The 20,000-nt window shown below is 44.8% G+C and overlaps 1 protein-coding gene across 1 annotated transcript in view; it reads right to left on the bottom strand.

The window, feature by feature from the left end:
- LOC139765640 (receptor-type tyrosine-protein phosphatase S-like) overlaps nucleotides 1–20,000 on the bottom strand; it is a 113,618-nt gene that overhangs the window by 48,106 nt on the left and 45,512 nt on the right. The window contains exons 8-15 of the mRNA XM_071693328.1: nucleotides 18,808–18,939; nucleotides 18,478–18,597; nucleotides 17,482–17,633; nucleotides 16,443–16,632; nucleotides 8,810–8,877; nucleotides 3,694–3,907; nucleotides 2,644–2,753; nucleotides 910–1,087 (exon numbers count right to left, since the gene is read on the bottom strand). Of these exons, the coding sequence (XP_071549429.1) occupies nucleotides 910–1,087; nucleotides 2,644–2,753; nucleotides 3,694–3,907; nucleotides 8,810–8,877; nucleotides 16,443–16,632; nucleotides 17,482–17,633; nucleotides 18,478–18,597; nucleotides 18,808–18,939 (1,164 nt within the window). The remainder of the gene's footprint in view (nucleotides 1–909; nucleotides 1,088–2,643; nucleotides 2,754–3,693; nucleotides 3,908–8,809; nucleotides 8,878–16,442; nucleotides 16,633–17,481; nucleotides 17,634–18,477; nucleotides 18,598–18,807; nucleotides 18,940–20,000) is intronic.

Here is a 20,000-nt window from a genome sequence, read left to right as displayed (position 1 = left end):
CATGCTTTCACCCTCTCAATTAATACCCTCTCATACATTTTTTCCAGGAATTCTCAACAAACTTATGCCTCTGTGGTTTGAACACTCGCTGTTATCCACTTTCCTTTGTACAATGGCACTATACATGCATATTGCCAATCTTAAGGCACTTCACCATGATCCATTCATGCACTGAATATCGTTACTAGCCAATCAACAACACATTCACCCCTTTTTTGATAAATTCAAATGCAGTACCATCCAAACCTGCCGCCTTACTGGATTTCATCTTCCGCAAGGCTTTTCCAATCTTTTCTTTCTTCATCAAACCAAGACCAAAACACCACACATCTGCCACTCTATCATCAAACACATTCAACAAACCTACAAAGTACTCACTCCATCTCTTCTACACTTTATCACTACCTGTTATTACTTCTCCCCTTGCTCCCCCTCACCGATGTTTCCATTTGTTCTCTTGTATTATGAACGTTATTTACATCCTTTCAAAACATCTTATTCTCCCGAAAGTTTAATGATACTCTCTCATCCCAACTCTCATATGCCCTTTTTTCAACTTTTGCACTCTTGACCTCCTGCCGCTATCTCTTATGCATATCCCGGTCATTTGCACTCCTTCCTTTTAAGTATTGTCCAAACGTCTCTCCTTTTTCTTTCAGTGGTAACTTAACTTATCATTCCACCTCTCACTACCCTTTCTAATCTGCCCACCTCCCACCTTCCTCGTGCTACATGCGTCTCTTACACATGCCATCACTGCTTCCATAAATATATCCCATTCCTCATCTCAGAAAAAAAAAGATGTAATAAGAGTATGAAAGACGAATAGAATAGGTGAATAAGTGGACAAGAGTGGGAGGAAATTGTGTCCATAACACGAGAACATCGGTAGACCTAAAGTGCACTTGCCTGTCGCAGGTACTTCAGCGGTGTCTGTACTTGCATTCCCCATTCCGGCCTCGTTCGCAGGCTGCACTTGCAAGAGTACTGTAGTGTACGGTATAGCAAGGAGCTGAATGACATTTTTTGGGGAATGATTCCAGCTACTGCTTGTATGAGTGGAATTGTCACATGCCTTGTATTTCCTCTGTCGACGGAGAGTATTTTATTATTAATTTCCAATATTCCGGTAACTCTTGATTTTCTTACATATCAATGTTATTTCTGTAATGATCCTTCTGTTTTATCAGGCTGTCTCCTGTGGGAAACTACATACCAAAAACAGAATGATGCAGTCTAGTGAAATGCTGTTTAGACAACATAATGATATTCAACATTGTGTGAGTCAGGCAACCATCCAATCTAATTAGACATTCTATCATTCCAGAAGACAAGCGTATCAGAGGCGACAGCTGTTCAACTTTAACTACCGAGAGACACCACACCAAATGGCAGTTGAATGTCGAATGGCGTCCCTCTCGCGCATGCGCTACCACAGTCGTCCCTCAACTATAGACTGGCGTCCCTCTAGTACAGACACTATCTTAGGAGTCCCTTCACCAGACACCTGCTTACCTCTCGCACAGACACTACCTCAGTTGTCCCTCCACCACACACCTGCCTCCCTTTCCCACAGACACGACCACAACTCCATCAATCTACTTACAACCACAACCTCTTACTTTGATTGATTCGATGATCAGGTAATCAGAATACAAGAAGAAACTATAATTCTTAAATCTTTAAGAAAATCCATAACTCACTGGCGATAAGAAGCATCATCTTTTAATCATTATCTTGTGTTCTCATTAAGAAAAGAGACGAACATGTTCTTTATGGAAAACAAAAGAATTCAGCGACTTTTCGTGTTTGATGTCTTTATTGATGGTAAGGCACACTTGATGTCCAAAATTGTGGTGGAGAAGGGAACACTCTCTCTCTCTCTCTCTCTCTCTCTCTCTCTCTCTCTCTCTCTCTCTCTCTCTCTCTCTCTCTCTCTCTCTCTCTCTCTCAAGCACATACATACCAATAACGATAATCTTGTGAACCGGGAGGGTCCAGACGCTTAATTACCGTAGCTCTCATAAATCGCTAAACAAAATTTAGCTAAATGTACTTCAAATGCTTCGGAGTGTCATCTCTCACCTACAAGACTTGGTATCATATGCTTTCACTGCAGAAAACGCATGTCATCGCTGCCTCAGAAACAAGTTCAAAGCCTGGGCATGACTAGAATGTAACCTAACCAGGATGTGTTGTATGAATGGATGTGCAAAAAGACCGAAATGTGTGGCACGATGGGTGGAATGTGCAACGCATCTATTGATTAAAACACAATAATTGGGATGAGCAGCATGAGAGAGGTGAGTAGCATGACTGGGGTGTGTAGCATGACTGGGGTGTGTAGCATGACTGGGGTGTGTAGCATGACTGGGGTGTGTAGCATGACTGGGGTGTATAGCATGACTGTAGTGTGTACCATTACCGGGGTTTGTATCAAGATTGAGGTGTGAGTATTGATGGGTGTGTAGCATGACTGGGGTATGTAGCATAACTGGGGTGTGCGGGCTTACAACGTCACATACGAAACATTACGTAATTAGGAGAGAGATGATCGGGAACGGAAGGTTTGAAAATATGAATGTCTTTCGCAAACTATACACAATCTGGACGGGTACACAGCACACACATCAGTACACATACCTCGTACTTGTAGCGGTAGGAGATGCTGCCCTGGTCCGTGGGTAACGCTTTCCACTCGAAGATGATGTTCGTGCCGTTCGTATAGTGACTCACGACCGGTGGTCCTGGTTCTGTAGTGAAACGCACCCTATGCATTATGTTGCCACACTACAACAGCCCTGAATGATGCCCTCCTGGCACCTGACACAATGTTATGCTGGCACACGACACCAGTCCTACTGCACAGTACCTTACTGGCACACATGTAACTCCATCACCCTACATATGTCATCTTCACACACCACTTAACGCTCAGATACATGCATGTTACCCATGATGTGGCCATCAACAACCATGTTACCCATGCATGTGGCCTTCAACAACCATGTTACCCATGATGTGGCCATCAACAACAATGTTAACCATGATGTGGCCATCAAAAACAATGTTAACCATGAATGTGGCCATCAAAAACAGTGTTACCCATGATGTGGCCATCAAAAACCATGTTACCCATGATGTGGCCATCAACAACAATGTTACCCATGATGTGGCCATCAAAAACAATGTTACCCATGATGTGGCCATCAACCACAATGTTAACCATGATGTGGCCATCAACAACTTACTCAAGCATCTGGCCAGCCACAGAATAAGACACTGACAATAGCTCACGTCTGGTCTACTGACACAGTTCTCGTCACACAACCAACATTCCCACCACTTCCCCTCCGCCTCCCCCACCACCATATGGATTTCGTAGGTGTGTCATATCGGCAAGAAACAAGCAAGACCTGGGCTGAGGTGCTTGCAATCACTCTGTCTTTAGTACACTAGTTACCAGGACTTCTCGGCGAGAAGTATAGCTAAAGTACAGACAGTAGCCAAAAAGGGCGTCCCATAATGTCTTGATATCTCACACGGAGCGTATGAAATTCCGTCAGGCACAGAGGCCGACTCAGAGACGTGTGAACAGCGCGTTCATATTATGCTGTACAGGACACTGAATTAGGCATTAATCTTCGTGTTCAAGTCTCACTAAGAAGACACTCACCCAGCACACGCACTTACTTCTTGGGAGGGTCATCCCCCAGGTGATTATGTCTGGTTTGTCGCTGAAGGTCTCAGATAGCTGGTGATACGTATACAGGGAGAATGTGTAGTTGCTGAAGGGACGGAGGCCAGACACCAGGTACTGAGTATCCTCCACCAACTTGCTCTTACCGTTATCGTCGATAACATGAACGTAGTACTTGAAGTTACACTCCTTCATGTAAGGTATAGCCTGTCAAGAACGAAAGAGGGGACAGTTGGTAGCCATTCAGTGAGGAGGTGTTATGAACACAGCATTCCACCCACCAATCTCACCCTAATTCCTCCCCAGAGCATTACACTCTCTCTCCTCACTCCTCACATCCTATACACCCTCATCCTGATCATAGAACTATTCACACTACCATACCAACCCGTACAGTGATCTGCTCAAGTCTACACGTACACGTCTAACGGTACAGGGCCAGTGTTACCGCGCCTGTATCCAATCACTGTTACTACTGAAATACCTGCTTGTGCTACCAATCACAAGTGAAGCTAGAGAAATCAGAATCAATCTTTTTCTTCAAGAAGAAGGCAATGCGTTACGATATAGCTATCATCTCAGACATCTATAAGTCAACATACAAGAGCTACCGTAAGATGTCGGTAAGATGCAGTAAATATAAGACGTATCTGGGTTACGACACAGGAAGTGTCAAGTGTCAAATGATGTTTTGTAACACTGACTAGTTTATGGTCTGGCTTATCCCCGCCGTTATAACTGAGTGTTATAGAACCTTACAAGGCATGGGCAGGCAGGTGACGTGTGAAAGTGCACGTGTTTCTGAGGAGTGAGGGAGAGACGATATTGTGGCGACAGAGGTGGAATGAGGCGGATCACACCAGAGGCTCAGGGTAACGGATCATGTCTGGGTACCGGCAGCAGGATGACTGTAGTCTCCTGTTTCTTGTGATTAGAATGACAGGCAGGGCTGAACCTACGTGTGGGAGAACGTAATAGTCTTCTCATCACGAGTCTGAAGTCTTTGTCAACGCTTACCTTGCTACACTATAGACGTTATTGTACACTATCATGTACATGTACGAAAATGTAGGGGGGAGGGGGTGGGGCTAAGATAAATCTTTCATTTGAAACAGATAACAGATTCTTATAGGTGTTAAAATGGGTTGTCATCGAGCAGTCAACTGTAGTGGATTATAAACTTTTAGTGTAAGTTGTTCATATTTTGTCTAGTTAGCGCAGAATATTTGTGACAGTAATGTTACATAGTCAAAGGAACACTGTCGTGTACCAGAAGTGTGTGGGAGGATACATGGTGTCCCCCAGTGAACGTCTATCTCTGTGCAGACATTGTGCTCTCCCGAGAAAGAGACGGGAGGAGACTTGAGTGTGAGGACTGTGAAGTTTCCTCCATTAGATGGTTGGGAGCCTCGTATGAAGCGCAAGATTTAATGACATTGAGTCGCGTGCCTCAAGTCATAGCCTACTTATATCGCCCGTAAGGGATAGATAGTTCAGGGTATGTGAGGCAGCGCAGATTCAGTCGGCCTATTCAAGACATATATCTATCTTTTTATGTTAGTTGAGACAACACGGGCAAATGAGACACTAATCAGTGCCAGAACGCGACATGTGTATAAAAAGGCATGAACAGAACATAAGACTGGGGAAGAGTAGTGTGGTTCCAGCAGTGGTGGAGGATATGTGGATCAGGTGTTTGCTTTGAAGAATGTATGTGAGAAAAACTTAAGAAAAACAGATGGATCTGTATGTAGCGTTTATGGCTCTGTAGAAGGCATATGGTAGAGTGGAGAGAGATGCTCAGTGGAAGGTTTTGAAAGTATATGGTATGGAGGTAAGTTGCTTGAAGCAATGGAAAGTTTTTATCAAGGATGTAAGGCATGTGTACGAGTAGGTAGAGAGGAAAGTGATTATCTCTCAGTGAATGTCGGTTTGCGGCAGGGGGCAGGGTGATGTCTCCATGCTTGTTTAATTTGTTTATGGATGGGGTGGTTAGGGAGGTAAATGCAAGAGTTTTGGAGAGAGGGGCAAGTATGCAGTTTGTGGTGGATGAGAGAGCTTGGGAAGTGAATCAGTTGTTGTTTGTTGATGATACAGCGCTGGTGGCTGATTCGGGTGAGAAACTGCAGAAGCTGGTGATTATATTTGGTAAAGTGTGTGAAAGTAGAATGTTGAGAGTAAATGTGAATAAGAGCAAGGTTATCAGGTTCAGTAGGGTTGAGGGTGAATTGGGTGGTAAGTTTGATTGTAGAAAAAGTGGAGGAAAAGAAGTGTTTTAGATATCTGGGGGTGGATTTAGCAGCGGATGGAAACATGGAAGCGGAAGTGAGTCACAGGGTGGGAGAGGGAGCGAAGGTTTTGGGAGCGTTGAATGATGTGTGGAAGGCGAGAACGTTATCTCGGAGAGCAAAAATGGGTATGTTTGAAAGAATTGTGGGTCCAACAATGATATATGGTTGCGAGGCATGGGCTATAGATAGGATTGTGTGGAGGGTGGATGTGTTGGAAATGAAATGTTTAAGGACAATATGTGGTGTAAGGTGGTTTGATCGAGTAACTAATGAAAGGGTAAGAGCGATGTGTGCTAATAAAAAGAGTGTGGTTGAGAGGGCACAAGAGGGTGTTTTGAAATGGTTTGGGCCCATGGAGAAAATGAGTGAGGACAGATTGACAAAGAGGATATATGTGTCAGAAGTGGAGGGAAGAAGAAGTGGAAGACGAAATTGGAGGTGGAAGGATAGAGTGAAAAAGGTTTTGAGCAATCTTGGCCTGAGCATACAGGAGGGTGAAAGACGTGCAAGGAATAGAGTGAATTGGAACGATGCGATGTACCGGGGTCGACGTGCTGTCAGTGGATTGAACCAGGGCATGTGAAGCGTCTGGGGTAAACCACTGAAAGGTCTGTGGGGCCTTGATGTGGAAAGGGAGCCGTGGTTTCGGTGCATTATTACATGACAGCTAGAGACTGAGTGTGAACGAATGTGGACTTGGTTGTCTGTTACTGGCGCTGCCTTGCTGGATGGGGTAGGGGGAATGCTATTTCGTGTGTGGCGGGGTGGTGACCAGAATGGATGAAGGCAGCAAGTATCGATATGTACATGCGTCTATATGTATATGTCTGTGTACGTATATGTACGTATGCGTTGAAATGTATATGTGCGTGTGTGGGTGTTTATGTATATACATGTGTATGTGGGTGCGTTGGGCCATTCTACGCCTGTTTCCTTGCGCTACCTCGCTAACGCGGGAGGACGTCTGTTAAGTATAATGTGATATATGATAATATATGATATATGATATAATGTACCTCGCTGGTGGGGGGGAGGTTGATGTTATTTCATGTGTGGCGAGGTGGCTACGAGAATGGATGAAGGGTGAAAGTCGTGAACGAATAGAATGAACTGGAACGATGTGGTATACTGGGGTCGAGGCGCTGTCACTGGACTGAACTCGGTCATGTGAAACGTCCGGGATAAACCATGGAAAGGTCGGTAGGACCTGGGCCAGGTGAGGGTATTCCCTCAAAGGCCCAGTCCTCTGTTCTTAACGCTACCTCGCTAATGCGGGAAATGGCGAATAGTTTGAAAGAAAAAAGAAATATATATATATATATATATATATATATATATATATATATATATATATATATATATATATATATATATATATATATATATATATATTTTTTTTTTTTTTTGCTTTGTCGCTGTCTCCCGCGTTTGCGAGGTAGCGCAAGGAAACAGACGAAAGAAATGGCCCAACCCACCCCCATACACATGTATATACATACGTCCACACACGCAAATATACATACCTACACAGCTTTCCATGGTTTGCCCCAGACGCTTCACATGCCCTGATTCAATCCACTGACAGCACGTCAACCCCGGTATACCACATCGCTCCAATTCACTCTATTCCTTGCCCTCCTTTCACCCTCCTGCATGTTCAGGCCCCGATCACACAAGATCTTTTTCACTCCATCTTTCCACCTCCAATTTGGTCTCCCTCTTCTCCTCGTTCCCTCCACCTCCGACACATATATCCTCTTGGTCAATCTTTCCTCACTCATTCTCTCCATGTGACCAAACCATTTCAAAACACCCTCTTCTGCTCTCTCAACCACGCTCTTTTTATTTCCACACATCTCTCTTACCCTTACGTTACTTACTCGATCAAACCACCTCACACCACACATTGTCCTCAAACATCTCATTTCCAGCACATCCATCCTCCTGCGCACCACTCTATCCATAGCCCACGCCTCGCAACCATACAACATTGTTGGAACCACTATTCCTTCAAACATACCCATTTTTGCTTTCCGAGATAATGTTCTCGACTTCCACACATTCTTCAAGGCTCCCAGAATTTTCGCCCCCTCCCCCACCCTATGATCCACTTCCGCTTCCATGGTTCCATCCGCTGCCAGATCCACTCCCAGATATCTAAAACACTTCACTTCCTCCAGTTTTTCTCCATTCAAACTCACCTCCCAATTGACTTGACCCTCAACCCTACTGTACCTAATAACCTTGCTCTTATTCACATTTACTCTTAACTTTCTTCTTTCACACACTTTACCAAACTCAGTCACCAGCTTCTGCAGTTTCTCACATGAATCAGCCACCAGCGCTGTATCATCAGCGAACAACAACTGACTCACTTCCCAAGCTCATTTTATCAACCAACCCCAAGGGGTGGATGAACAGCTGGGCTGACTGTGGACCGACTATATGAGTTGCTCGTTAAATGAATAGATTTATGGTAGCTTTTATGTGGGTATCCATTATACCTTTACACTTTGTCCTGGGCGTGACACCATCATACTGAAAACTGCCACTGTTACCATATGAAACCTTTCTAGCCAGCATCACCCACTGACTAACCCCTCACTCTACCCTACAGTCACCTGACACACCGAGAACCTCGTCCGAGTCACTTGACTCACCGTCCACAATGACTCACCTGCCACATTTCCAGTAATCTTGACCTACTGACTAACCACCTATCTTGCCAGTGTCACCTGACTCACCAGAACCTTTGCCATAAATCATACCGCACTGATTCACCTCCTATCTTGCCAGATGGCGTCACACACTAACTCACCTGCCACTCCACCACGAGGCTGTCTGCAGTCCGGTTCGAGATTTCGATCCCAGTTGGCAGTGGTGGCTCTGAGGGTGAGAAACAGTATCAGCAGTGGTGGCTCTGAGGGTTAGACAGGATCAGCAGTGGTGGCCCTGAGGGTTAGACAGGATCAGCAGTGGTGGCTCTGAGGGTGAGAAACAGTATCAACAGTGGTGGCTGTAAGGGAGAGACAGTATCAGCAGTGGTGGCTGTGAGGGTGAGACAGTATCAGCAGTGGTGGCCCTGAGGGTGAGACAGTATCAGCAGTGGTGGCCCTGAGGGTTAGACAGGATCAGCAGTGGTGGCTCTGAGGGTGAGAAACAGTATCAGCAGTGGTGGCTCTGAGGGTTAGACAGGATCAGCAGTGGTGGCTTTGAGGGTGAGAAACAGTATCAGCAGTGGTGGCTCTGAGGGTTAGACAGGATCAGCAGTGGTGGCTTTGAGGGTGAGACAGTATCAGCAGTGGTGGCCCTGAGGGTTAGACAGGATCAGCAGTGGTGGCTCTGAGGGTGAGACAGTATCAACAGTGGTGGCTCTGGAAGGTGAGGGATTAAGGACAAGAGAATGTTACATACTGAAACATGTGGTTGTAGTGGTATAGGAGGCAGGTGTGAGGATACATTTTTTCATCAAGAGTGATATCTATACTCGTGGGGTCCTTATCTCTTGAACATTCTCCATCATCATAAGACTTTTCACTGTTTATATTAGAGAAATATTACCTTACATAATCTTTGACATTTTTTTTTTTGCTTAACCTACCAAAAATCTCTGGTTGTTCTAATTTTGCGTCTGCCAAAGGCATTTTCTCTATTGACGTCTTACAAAAGTGGACAAAAATTGGGATCAGATCAATCCATCCTCTTCTCTCGTCCATGGTGGACATGGCTATGGGCGTTAGTCTAACCTCGCAATGTTATTCAGTTCCCTTAACTCTGGTGCCATCCTCATTGTCCTCCTCTGGATCTTCTCTATCAGTTCTTCGTGCTTTATGAAGTGTGGTGACGAAGCTTCAGAGGAATAAACTAATTTATGCCTACTGTAGGGATTAAACTTTTTTTTCCCCTTTAATTTCTACCTTATCCATGTATCTCAATGCAATTCAGATGTTTGCCAGCAGACAGTCTGTCCCCTTTACAATCCTCTTAAGATTTGGCTTTGGTGACTGGTTGAGGACAATGTCGACTCCCAAGTCCCTCTTACAAAGAGTCCTCAAGCTTACTTGCTGCCAATTCACATCGAGACCTTGCTTTCTTTACCTCCCATCCGTGAGGGCTTTCAACTGAATTTGGGAAAAATTTATGCAACCATTGTATCAGAAGAACTCTGGAGCATATCCAGGCCTCCCCTGTACAGGGTTGAGGCAAATCCTCCCAGCTTTCTACCTCTCCATATATGACATACGCCATATTCAGGTTGAGTCCAATACTTTTGGCAATTCATCTTGTGGCACACCCAAGAGTGGACCCCTCAATCCTGTTTCGAGATGACTGCTCCAATGTCTGTCGTTTGTCCCCCTTCCATCAACGCAATTTGTCTGTCCGTCGAAGGAAGATACCCCTTCCCCGTCCTCCTCATGCCCATCAAGATTCGAAATGCTTTCAGGCAGTCTAGCTACATACATACAATCTACCCAACCTTCTCTCTCTAGCCCGAGACGCAGCTCACTATCTCGTAGACGTCTAAGAGCTGTGTTATACATGACTTCCCACGAGTGTGTGTGTGTGTGTGTGTGTGTGTGTGTGTGTGTGTGTGGGTGTGTGGGTGGGTGTGGGTACCTATTTGCAGTTAACTATTTGCACTGTATGTGGAAGGAGTTCAGCACCAGTGGGGCCCCTTCTCTTGAACATTCTCTACTATCAGACAGCTTCTCAAACTTATGCGTGTGAGAGAATGCTTTACACTCGAGAGGCCCCCAACATTTCTTGAACATTCTCCACTACCATACTACTTTATATGTATAAGAAAGTAAGAAAGTAAACTCTAGAATGATATGGGTAAAACTGAAAGTGGATGGGGAGAGATGGGTGATTATTGGTGCATTATTACATGACAGCAAGAGACTGAGTGTGAACGAAGGGGCCTTTGTGGTCTTTTCCTAGCGCTACCTCGCACACATGAGGGGGGAGGGGGTTGTTATTCCATGTGTAGTGGGGTAGCGATGGGAATGAATAAAGGCAGACAGTATGAATCATGTACATGTGTATATATGTATATGTCTGTGTGTGTATATATATGTATACATTGAGATGTATAGGTATGTATATTTGCGTGTGTGGACGTGTATGTATATACATGTGTATGTGGGTGGGTTGGGCCATTCTTTCGTCTGTTTCGTCTATCCCTGGGGATAGGGGAGAAAGAATACTTACCACGCATTCCTCACGTATCGCAGGAGGCGACTAAAGGGAAGGGAGCGGGGGCTAGAAACCCTCCCCTCCTATTATTTTAACTTTCTGAAAGGGGAAACAGAAGAAAGAGTCACGCGGGGAGTGCTCATCCTCCTCGAAGGCTCAGATTGGGGTGTCCAAATGTGTGTGGATGTGACCAAGATGAGAAAAAAAGGGGAGATAGGTGGTATGTTTGAGGAAAGGAACCTGGATGTTCTGGCTCTGAGTGAAACGAAGCTCAAGGGTAAAGGGGAAGAGTGGTTTGGGAATGTCTTGGGAGTAAAGTAAGGGGTTGGTGAGAGATAAGAGCAAGGGAAGGAGTGGCACTACTCCTGAAACAGGAGTGATGGGAGGAAGTGATAGAATGTAAGAAAGTAAACTCTAGAATGATACGGGTAAAACTGAAAGTGGATGGGGAGAGATGGGTGATTATCTGTGCATATGCACCTGGGCATGAGAAGAAAGATCATGAGAGGCAAGTGTTTTGGGAGCAGCTGAGTGAGTGCGTTAATGGTTTTGATGCACGAGACCGGGTTATAGTGATGGGTGATTTGAATACCTGGTTTAAAAGAGAGATATACATAAGCATACGCATGTAAGTATGAGAGATGGCCAGAGAGCGTTATTGGATTACGTGTTAATTGATAGGCGCGCGAAAGAGAGACTTTTGGATGTTAATGTGCTGAGAAGTGCAACTAGAGTGATGTCTGATCATTATCTTGCGGAGGCGAAGGTGAAGATTAGTATGCATTTTCAGAAAAGAAGAGAGAATGCTGGGGGGAAGAGGGTGGTGAGAGTAAGTGAGCTAGGGAATGAGACTTGTGGGACTAGGTACCAGGAGAGACTGAGTACAGAATGGAAAAATGGTGAGAACAAAGGAGGTAAGGGGAGTGTGGGAGGAATGAGATGTATTTAGGAGAGCGGTGATGGCTTGCGCAAAAGATACTTGCGGTATGAGAAGCGTGGAAGGTGGGCAGATTAGAAAGGGTAGTGAGTGGCGGGATGAAGTAAGATTATTAGTGAAAGAGAAGAGAAAGGAATTTGGACGATATTTGCAGGGAAATAATGCAAATGAGTGAGAGATGTATAAAAGAAAGAGGCAGGAGGTCAAGAGAAAGGTGCAAGAGGTGAAAAAGAGGGCAAATGAGAGTTGGGGTGAGAGAGTATCATTAAATCTTAGGGAGAATAAAAAGATGTTTTGGAAGGAGGTAAATAAAGTGCGTAAGACAAGGGCATGTGACGCTTCACATGCCCTAGTTCAATCCATTGACAGCTCGTCAACCCCGGTATACTACATCGTTCCAATTCACTCTATTCCTTGCACGCCTTTCACCCTCATACATGCTCAGGCCCCGGTCGCTCAAAATCTTGTTCACTTCATCTTTCCACCTCCAATTTGGTCCCCCACTTCTCCTCGTTCCCTCCATCTCTGACACATTTATCCTCTTTGTCAATCTTTCCTCACTCATTCTCTCCATGTGACCAAACCATTTCAAAACACCCTCTTCTGCTTTCTCAACTACACTCTTTTTATTACCACACATCTCTCTTAACCTTTCATTACTTACTCGATCAAACCAACTCACACCACATATTGTTCTCAAACATCTTATTTCCAACACATTCACCCTCCTCCGCACAACTCTATCTATAGCCTACGCCTCGCAACCATATAACATTGTTGGAACTACGATTCCTTCAAACATGCCCATTTTTGCTTTCCGAGATTATGTTCTCGACTTCCACAAATTTTTCAACTCTTTCAGAACTTTCGCCCCCTCCCCCAAACTGTGACTCACTTCTGCTTCCATCGTTTCATCCGCTGCCAGATCCACTCCCAGATTTCTAAAACACTTCACTTCCTCCAGATTTTCTTCATTCAAAATTACCTCCCAGTTGACTTGTCTCTCAACCCTACTGTACCTAATAGCCTTGCTCTTATTCACATTTACTCTCAGCTTTCTTCTTTCACACACTTTGCCAAACTCAGTCACCAGCTTCTGCAGTTTCTCACTTGAGTCAGCCACCAGCGCTGTATCATCAGCGAACAACAACTGACTCACTTCCCAAGCTCTCTCATCCACAACAGACTGCATACTTGCCCCTCTTTCCAAAACTCTTGCATTCACCTCCCTAACAACCCCATCCATAAAAAAACTAAACAGCCATGGAGACATCACGCACCCCTGCCGCAAACCAACATCCACTGAGAAACAGTCACTTTCCTCTTTTCCCACTCGCACACATGCCTTGCATCCTCGATAAAACCTTTTCACTGCTTCTAACAACTTGCCTCCCACACCATATACTCTTAATACCTTCCACAGAGCATCTCTATCAACTCTATCATATGCCTTCTCCAGATCCATAATTGCTTCATACAAATTCATTTGCTTTTCTGAGTATTTCTCACATACATTCTTCAAAGCAGACTTCTGATACACACATCCCCTACCACTTCTGAAACCACGCTGCTCTTCCCCAATCTGATTCTCTGTATATACCTTCACCCTCTCACTCAATATCCTCCCATATAATTTCCCAGGAATACTCAACAAACTTATACCTCTGTAATTTGAGCACTCACCTTTATCCCCTTTGCCTTTGTACAATGGCTCTATGCATGCATTCCGCCGATCCTCAGGCACCTCACCATGAGTCATACATACATTAGATATCCTTACCAACCAGTCAACAACACAGTCACCTCCTTTTTTTAATAAATTTTACTGCAATACCCTCCAAACTCGCTGCCTTGCCGGCTTTCATCTTCCGCAAAGCTTTTACTACCTCTTCTCTGTTTACCAAATCATTCTCGCTAACCCTCTAACTTCGCACACCACCTCGTCCAAAACACCCTATATCGGCCACTCTATCATCTAACACATTCAACAAACCTTCAAAATACTCACTCCATCTGCTTCTCACATCACCACTACTTGTTATCACCTCCCCATCAGCCCCCTTCACCGATGTTCCCATTTGTTCTCTTGTCTTACGCACTTTATCTACCTCCTTCCTAAACATCTTATTCTCCCTAAAATTCAATGATACTCTGTCACTCCAACTCTCATTTGCCCTCTTTTTCACCTCTTGCACCTCTCTCTTGACCTCCTGCCTCTTTCTTTTATACATCTCCCAGTCATTTGCACTGTTTCCCTGCAAAACTCGGCCAAAAACTTCTCTCTTCTCTTTCACTAATAATCTTACTTCTTCATCCCACCACTCACTACCCTTTCTAATCTGCCCACCTCCCGCTCTTCTCATGCCACAAGCATCTTTTACGCAAGCCATCATTGCTTCTCTAAATACATCCCATTCTTCCCCCACTCCCCTTACGTCCTTTGCTTTCACCTCTTTCCTTTCTTCACTCAGTCTCTCCTGGTACTTCCTCACACAAGTCTCCTTCCCAAGCTCACTTACTCTCACTACTCTCTTCACTCCAACATTCTCTCTTCTTTTCTGAAAATGTCTACAAATCTCACCTTCGCCTCCACAAGATAATGATTAGACATCCCTCCAGTTGCACCTCTCAGCACATTAACATCCAAAAGTCTCTCTTTCGCGGGCTTATCAATTAACACAAAATCCAATAAAGCTCTCTGGCCATCTCTCCTACTTACATACGTATACTTATGTAAATCTCTCTTCTTAAACCAGGTATTCCCAATCACCAGTCCTTTTTCAGCGCACATATCTACAAACTCTTTATCATTTCCATTTACAATACTGAACCCGATGTACACCAATTATTCCCTCAACTGCCACATTACTCACTTTTGCATTCAAATCACCCATCACTATAACCCGGTCTCGTGCATCAAAACTACTAACACATTCACTCAGCTGGTCCCAAAACACTTGCCTCTCATGATCTTTCTTCTCATGTCCAGGTGCATATGCACGAATGATAACCCATCTCTCTCCATCCACTTTCAGTTTTACCCATATCAATCTAGAGTTTACTTTCTTACACTCTATCACATACTCCCACCACACCTGTTTCAGGAGTAGTGCTACTCCTTTCTTTGCTCTTGTCCTCTCACCAATCCCTGACTTTACTCCCAAAACATTCCCAAACCACTCTTCCCCTTTACCCTTTGGCTTCGTTTCACTCAGAGCCAAAGCATCCATTTTCCTTTCCTCGAACATACCACCTATCTCTCCTTTTTTCTCATCTTGGTTACATCCGCACACATTTAGACACCCCAGTCTGAGCCTTCGAGGAGGATGAGCACTCCCCGCGTGCCTCCTTCTTCTGTTTCCCCTTTTAAAAAGTTAAAATACAAGGAGAATAGTGTTTCTAGCTCCTGCTCCCGTCCCCTTTAGTAGCCTTCTACGACACTTAAAGAATGCGTGGTAGGTATTCCTTCTCCCCTATCCCCAGGGATCCCCTGGGGATAAAAATCTCTCTCGTCTTACCTAGGAACTATTAAGGAAATGTAGTTCATCCGTCTCGTTGTTTAATGTCATGCCAAGGAAGGATATCACTTCTCTCCCTCCTGCGCTTGCTACTATTTTCCTCTTCTTCCCCAACCAATATTTGTTGAACTTACTAGCAGGGCAGGTGGTGGTGAACTTACTAGCAGGGCACGTGGTGGTGAACTTACTAGCAGGGCAGGTGGTGGTGAACTTACTAGCAGGGCAGGTGGTGGTGAACTTACTAGCAGGGCAGGTGGTGTTGAACTTACTAGCAGGGCAGGTGGTGGTGAACTTACTAGCAGGGCAGGTGGTGTTGAACTTACTAGCAGGGCAGGTGGTGGTGAACTTACTAGCAGGGCAGGTGGTGGTGGTGAACTTACTAGCAGGGTAGGTGGTAGTGCACTTACTAGCAGGGCAGGTGGTGGTGGTGAACTTACTAGCAGGGCAGGTGGTGGTGAACTTACTGGCAGGGCAGGTGGTGAAGAACTTACTGACAGGGCAGGTGGTGGTGAACTTACTGGCAGGGCAGGTGGTGGTGGTGTTGAACTTACTGGCAGGGCAGGTGGTGGTGTTGAACTTACTAGCAGGGCAGGTGGTGGTGTTGAACCTACTGGCAGGGCAGGTGGTGGTGGTGAACTTACTAGCAGGGCAGGTGGTGGTGGTGTTGAACTTACTGGCAGGGCAGGTGGTGGTGTTGAACTTACTGGCAGGGCAGGTGGTGGTGGTGTTGAACTTACTGGCAGGGCAGGTGGTGGTGGTGTTGAACTTACTGGCAGGGCAGGTGGTGGTGTTGAACTTACTGGCAGGGCAGGTGGTGGAGAACTTGGTGGTGTGGACTCTCTCGCGTTGGCCGACCTTCAGCTCACACAACTTGTGTTTCTTCTTCACGACTGTCAACACCCTCACCTCGTACATCGTCACTGGCTGCAGACCGGACACCTTCTGTGATGGAGGCTCGACTTCCATTTCTTGAAACTCTCGATCGTTGACCTGGAAAGGGTTATGACTCCTTCCAAAAAAAATTTTCATGATATATATATCAACAAAAAAAAAAAAGATATTCTTTTGCAACCATATCTTGACAAGTGGATATGACATAGACTTTAAGAGTGATAAACACCTGCAAGGTTCCAATGGTAACATTTTTATACATGCAAATGAAAAACATCTTTCGGCTTTTATATCCAATACATCACATTTAACAAAGGCGTCACATCCAACATCTACTGAAATCAGCAAGTTGACGCACCTCACCTTTACCATAACATGGAAGCTTGGAACTGTATCAGTTAAACACCGGTTACTTGTACCTATGACTGTGTTAGTTGGCACTACTCGCTGGCAGATGTACCTGTGTCAGTCTGTATACCACTCACAAGCAGCTATGACCGTTATCAGTCAGCACCAGTCACTGGCAGCTGTGACTGTATCAGTCAGCACCGGTCACTGGCAGCTATGACTGCATCAGTCAGCACCAGTCACTGGCAGCTGTGACTGTATCAGTCAGCACCGGTCACTGGCAGCTATGACTGCATCAGTCAGCACCAGTCACTGGCAGCTGTGACTACATCAGTCAGCATCAGTCACTGGCAGCTGTGACTGTATCAGTCAGCACCAGTCACTGGCAGCTGTGACTGCATCAGTCAGCACCAGTCACTGGCAGCTGTGACTGCATCAGTCAGCACCAGTCACTGGCAGCTGTGACTACATCAGTCAGATCCAGTCACTGGCAGCTGTGACTGTATCAGTCAGCACCAGTCACTGGCAGCTGTGACTGTATCAGTCAGCACCAGTCACTAGCAGCTGTGACCGCATCAGTCAGCACAACTCCATACATACCAAGACCTTAAGGACGTAGCTAATAGTCTCCCCTTCTCCCAGCTGGCCATCGTCGAAGGTTGAATTCCACTCCTGGATGGCGACTTCCACGCTGTCTGACGTAACTGTGATGATCTGGGGAGGTATACGCAGGCGTGGTAGTCCCAAATCCCCTGTGTGAAACAACACTCCTGCTTAGGACACTGCTGGTGTGTGTGTGTGTGTGTGTGTGTGTGTGTGTGTGTGTGTGTGTGTGTGGGTGTGGGTGTGTGTGTGGGTGGCGTTTCATCTGCTGTTGCTGAGGACGCTGGTGATGAGTGGGGCTGATCAAGCAAGCATTACCGTCATTGCTCGAATAGAGGGAGGGACGTAAAAATACCCGGGACAAAACAGAACAAAAAAAGATGAAGATGAGTGGGAATGTTAAGGAAAGAAATGACTGTACTCCCAGAAGCGTACAGGGTAAAGAGACAGAGTCATATGATATCCAAAAAGCAAATCATAGCCGAAAGCAAATGAAATATAAAAGCAAATGATAGACAAAAACAAATAATAACCAAAGGCAAATAATAGCCTATATATATATATATATATATATATATATATATATATATATATATATATATATATATATATATATATATATATATATATATATGTATATATATATATATATATATTCCTGAGTCCACGGGGAAAATGAAACACGACAAGTTCCCAAGTGCACTTTCGTGTAATAATCACATCATCATCACATCAACATATATATATATATATATATATATATATATATATATATATATATATATATATATATATATATATATATATTTTTTTTTTTTTTTCGTACTATTCGCCATTTCCCGCGTTAGCGAGGTAGCGTTAAGAACAGAGGACTGGGCCTTTGAGGGAATATCCTCACCTGGCCCCCTTCTCTGTTCCTTCTTTGTATATATATACAAATGGCAGGACAAGAAAGCTAAGTAAACTGGCCAGTACAGACGGGACGATACTGACCTCCGGCACATGAAGCAAATTGTCCTTCCAGACAAGACCCGTCCATACTCTCACAGGTACCATAAAGGCAGTGGGAACAGCGTTGAGAGCAGTCAACACCCCACCGTCTTCGACCACACTCTGTGACAAAATGAACCATTTTAGGTAGTCCACGTAACCCTTAGATGTCTGTGAGTCCAAGAAAAGATTATCTAAATATCGAGTTTGATGTTTCACTGGCACGCACACCTTCATTACTGGTACGTGCAGTGGTGTAATATTAGATGAATATAAACCACAGGAGGACATGCTTCACATCACGTGTAATCAAACCAACATAAGAAGCCTCACCTGTGTTGCACATGTAGCCCTTGTACCCAGGGTAACAGCGGCAACCGTAGGGTCCCGGGAGGCAGAAATGGTAGCCTTTCCTTTCATCCGAGGACACGGAGCACACCGGATTACCGCTGCCAGCAGTGCATCCTGTGGAGAGGAGGGTCACATTGATGTAGAAGACGAGTCCCTCGGCCAGATACAGCAGGGCCGAACTTCAGATGGGACAGGGGAAAGAAGGGAGGCAACCCAAGTGCGGATACGGAGGACTTGCACGGTACCAGGAGCAACTACGTCCCTCCCAGCAGCCTAACCAAGAGGTGCTCCTCGTTAAGAGCAAGTCCATCGAGAACCCACGGCGCCAGGCGCTCCCCTAAGATACGCTGATGATAACACACGTCATGAGAGATATGATAACACCAACTATAAACACGACTGATTACTCTTCGTAACACTGGTAACACCGATCATGACAGTTAGGATAACGTTACTGTGACATGACATATAACACATTACAGTGATGATGCCCGAGCAAAAGCAACGACGACACGTCTTAGCGTAACTGGTAACACCTGAAATCATAACACACTGAAGAGCGTCAGAGACATGGTAACATTTCTGATATTAGTGATAATCAAATTAGTAAAAGCATTATGTAAATCATATAAATGGAACTTTCACAGTGATTTGATTGTCACAAGATTATGGCCCTCACAACGCTATAACACTCACAAGATTATGGCCCTCACAACGCTATGACACTCACAGTGTTATAGCACTCACATCATTATCGAACTCACATACGTCATAGGCAGTCATATACTTTACAGTACTTACCAAAGTTATAACAGCGTTATAGCGCGCGCATGCGTAATGGCTCTCACAACGCTATAGAAAACACAACATTTCAACACTAAGACTAACAACCTCCAATGACTAAAGTCTGTCATCCCAATCACCTCGTAACGACCAGTGCTTGTACAGGTACAAGTACTGTCCTTTACCAGCTTCTGTGAAGGTTATGAACTGTCTATGAACAAGTGCACAACTAAGCGAACAAATAGCTTAGTTTCCCCCATAGTTATGTGTATCTCAACTACTATATTACAATAAGGCATCCAACGTGAACGTAATCATCATGTAACGTTCACAATTAAGTACATAACGTATGTCATATAAGTACCTAACTACACATCACGCAATGCTCAGAT

Source organism: Panulirus ornatus, chromosome 55, assembly GCF_036320965.1.
Source record: "Panulirus ornatus isolate Po-2019 chromosome 55, ASM3632096v1, whole genome shotgun sequence".
NCBI lineage: Eukaryota > Metazoa > Arthropoda > Malacostraca > Decapoda > Palinuridae > Panulirus > Panulirus ornatus.
This window is presented reverse-complemented; position numbering and strand designations above follow the sequence as displayed.